Raw genomic sequence first — 3203 nt, 5'->3', positions numbered from 1 at the left:
TTTATAGATTTAAGGAAAATAATAGTTAACTTAAAGAGACAATGTTGAGCTGAATATTCAGGTGGTTCAGGGCTACAGCAAAAATCACAAAGTTGGTACTCTAATTACTGATGTTTAGGATACCCTGGCATAGGGTATAAAGCACGTGAGGATGAGAAATGGGGGGAAAGAGAGCTGGAGAAGGGGTCAGATTAGGGAGGGCCTGAACACCACGGTAAGGATTATGGGCTTTATTCTGTCAACCACAGAGAGACGTTGGCTCAAGAACAGGCACTGAACACACTCAGTACCATGCTTGACGAGGCTTGCTCTGGCCTGAGTACAGGGTGAGGGGAGACTGGAGGCTGGAACAGCACTGAGGAGGCCATTGTAAGACTCGAGGTGAACAGATATAGCTCCCTGGACCAGGGCTGATTGAGGGGTTGAGGTGGTCCAGCTCAAAGAGAGAAAGGGCCTGGGTTCTAGAGCCCCTGTCAGGTTGTATCTAGGGTGCTATCTGGCTGACCTGGTGAATAGATTTCTTTTCCAGAGGTGACCTTTCAACCTCCAATCCTCCTCTCCAGTGTGATTTACTAAGAAAATCCAATAGTCTCTGATGGGTTTTACTGAGCAAAGGTAACATCAGAAGAGGCCAGCCCACCCCAGTCTCTCTGACCTCATTAGGGAGAATTGGAGGTGCAATCAGAGAAGATGGAGAAGATGGACTCATGCCTCCTCAGTCTGTGCTTCCTCATGGGAAAAGCCCTCCGTCCACTCGACCTCTTGTGGTGATTCATTTTATTCCATACGATGAACATCTGATTTTCTAAGACCTTCAACTTCATTTCACTGAACATAAGTCGTTCAAGGATCTTGTCCTGGAGAGCAAAGCAGGCATGAAGTCTCTCCACTTCTTTTGTATTCATGATGTTGTTATTGTTGTTGTTGGGTTTGGCTTCAGGGGTCTTTGGTTTCTCTTCCTTTTCCTAAGTTCCCCATCACCCGGAAAAGAAGAAAGTTTGGTTAATGATAACCCCTTCCCATGCTGGATGATTTATAAATATCACCTTAATCAATTCTCACAAACCAGCCTGCCAGGAGAGCATCTTGCATACATCCTGTGGGCGAGAGAATTGGGGCTCAGTGAGGGAAGGTCCCTCTCTCAGCATCACTCGGCCAATGGGAGAACAGCCACACTCCCAAAACCTACAGTTGCCTTTGGTTCACAGGAGTAAATGAAATAGTCCACTAATCTGTACTCACAGAGGACATAAAATCCTTAACCCAAATGTACCTGTGTCTCCAGAGCTTATGCTTTTCCCAGTGTGCCTGAGAATTTTGTCAGGCCCTGTGAAACAGGGGTCCCCCACCCCCCGGGCCATGAACCAGTACAGTCCACGGTCTGTTAGGAACCAGGTTACACAGCAGGAGGTGAGTGAGCAAAGCTTCATCTGTATTTGCAGCCACTCTCCAGCCCTAGCATCACTGTCTCAGCTCCACCTCAGATGATCAAGTATTAGATTCTCATAGGAGCACTGGTCCCTGGTGCCAAAAAGGTTGGGGACCACTACTGTAAAATCTCTAGCTTCCAAGTCTGTATCTCACAACTTGCTTTTATCCTTATAATCCTCATCTGCCCCCTTACCCAGTTAATAATAACACTTTTACCTCTTCTTTTTAGATTTAGCCACAACCTCCTGGTCTATAAAACCCTTTAAATAAATATTTCGGACATGCAAAAAAGTAAATATTACAACAAATACCCATGTTTCTGCACCAGTTTAAGAAATAAAACTTCACAAAGGTAAGTAATTGTGAATCCCTCTCCTAGAGTGTTCTCCGCCCTCCCTGAACCTCATCTCAACCGCAATCTTAAATTTGGTCTTTACTTTTTCCATGCATTTCTTTATAGGAGTGGTTCTCAGTGGGAGGCTCTTTTACCCTCCCAGGGGACATTTGGCAATGGCTGGAGACTTTTTTGGTTGTGAGGGGTGAGGGGGGCTATTGGCATCTCATGGGTAGAGGCCAGGGATGCTGCTAAATAGCCAACAATGCTCAGAACGGCCCCCACACAAAGAATTATCTGGCCCAAAATGTCAATCATGCAGAGGTTGAAAAATCCTGCCTTAGTATACTTTCACTATACATGTGTATTCATAAACAAAATAGGCTATTGTCTTGCATGTTTAACTTTATATGAAAGATATCATAATCTATGTATATCTCTCCTATCTTCATTATTATATTTTAGAGATGTATCTATGTTATTTATGTATCTTTAGCTCATCCATTTTCATTTTTTTTCCTTTAAATTAGTTGATACAGTTGCCAAAGCATGTTGGTATCAAACATGAAGTAGGAGAGGCTGAGGTGGTCCCGATTTTACACCTGAGGCCACTGAAGCCTTGTGAAGACCATGCTTTGTCCTCTGTCACCCAAGAGTCAGCTGCAGAGCAGGGACTTAGACCAGAGCTGTGGATTCCTCAGTCTTGAGCCATTATCCTGACATCCACCCTATCCCTCAAACCCCAATCTAGTTCTAAATACCTCATCACTCTCAGCTGAAGCTGAAGTTCCTCTGCTCACCTGCTTGGGCTCTGGGGGGGTGGGCTTGACTTCATGCTTGACCAGCCAGTTGCTAAGCAACAGCAGAAGGAATAAGAACCCAAACAAGACTGGCTTATAGCTGATCAGCCAAGCCACCAATGCTCCTATGGTGCCTGAGGAATCAAGTATCCCCTGGAGATTCCTAAAAAGAGACATTAGTTCTCCCATTATGGCTTGGTGGCACCCAGGCCCCAAGACCCAACATCAGTCCCCCCTCTAGGACAGTTGCCTCCATAACAGGAGTCATGGCTGCCCCTTCCTCTGAGTTATGACCAGCCCGCAACCCCTAGCTGCCGCATAACAATAATATTAACTACTCCTATGTCTTAAGCAGCCACTATGTGCCAGACTTTGACAGGCAGTTTGCAAGCATCATCTCATGATTTCCTCATAACAGCCAGGTGATGTAGGCCTTAGTGATACCTTGCTCATTCAACAGTACTTCTGGGCCTAGCCGCTGAGAATAAAATAGACAGCAATACAGAGCCTTTACCTCATAGTAAAGAAGACTGCAAAGAAGAATTATTCATAATTTGGAAATAAGGTAAAAAGATTACTACAAACTCATCAACAGTTATACTAGAATATTATTAAACTGGCCTACCTGTTGGTCACCT

General features: G+C 44.8%; 1 protein-coding gene across 1 annotated transcript; it reads right to left on the bottom strand.

Annotated features, from left to right (window-relative positions):
- Positions 1-368: 368 nt before the first annotated feature.
- On the bottom strand, positions 369-2754 carry TEX46 (testis expressed 46). The gene is made up of 2 exons (XM_006924539.3): positions 2566-2754; positions 369-857 (listed from the first exon to the last, which is right to left on the bottom strand). Exons 1-2 carry the CDS (start codon positions 2752-2754, stop codon positions 660-662), a joined length of 387 nt encoding a protein of 128 aa, XP_006924601.1. The 3' UTR covers positions 369-659.
- Positions 2755-3203: the final 449 nt, after the last annotated feature.

This window comes from Pteropus alecto, unplaced genomic scaffold (genome assembly GCF_000325575.1).
Source record: "Pteropus alecto unplaced genomic scaffold, ASM32557v1 scaffold39, whole genome shotgun sequence".
Lineage (NCBI taxonomy): Eukaryota > Metazoa > Chordata > Mammalia > Chiroptera > Pteropodidae > Pteropus > Pteropus alecto.
Note: the sequence above shows the minus strand (reverse complement) of the source record. Positions and strands in the feature narration are given on the sequence as shown.

Bases quoted from the DNA above. Each gene is read 5' to 3' on its own strand.
- TEX46 (XM_006924539.3), bottom strand. From the start codon at position 2,754: ATGGGAGAACTAATGTCTCTTTTTAGGAATCTCCAGGGGATACTTGAT. The intron at 858-2,565 runs GTGAGCAGAGGA...TTTGCTCTCCAG, and splicing joins CCCCCCCAGAGCCCAAGCAG to GACAAGATCCTTGAACGACT.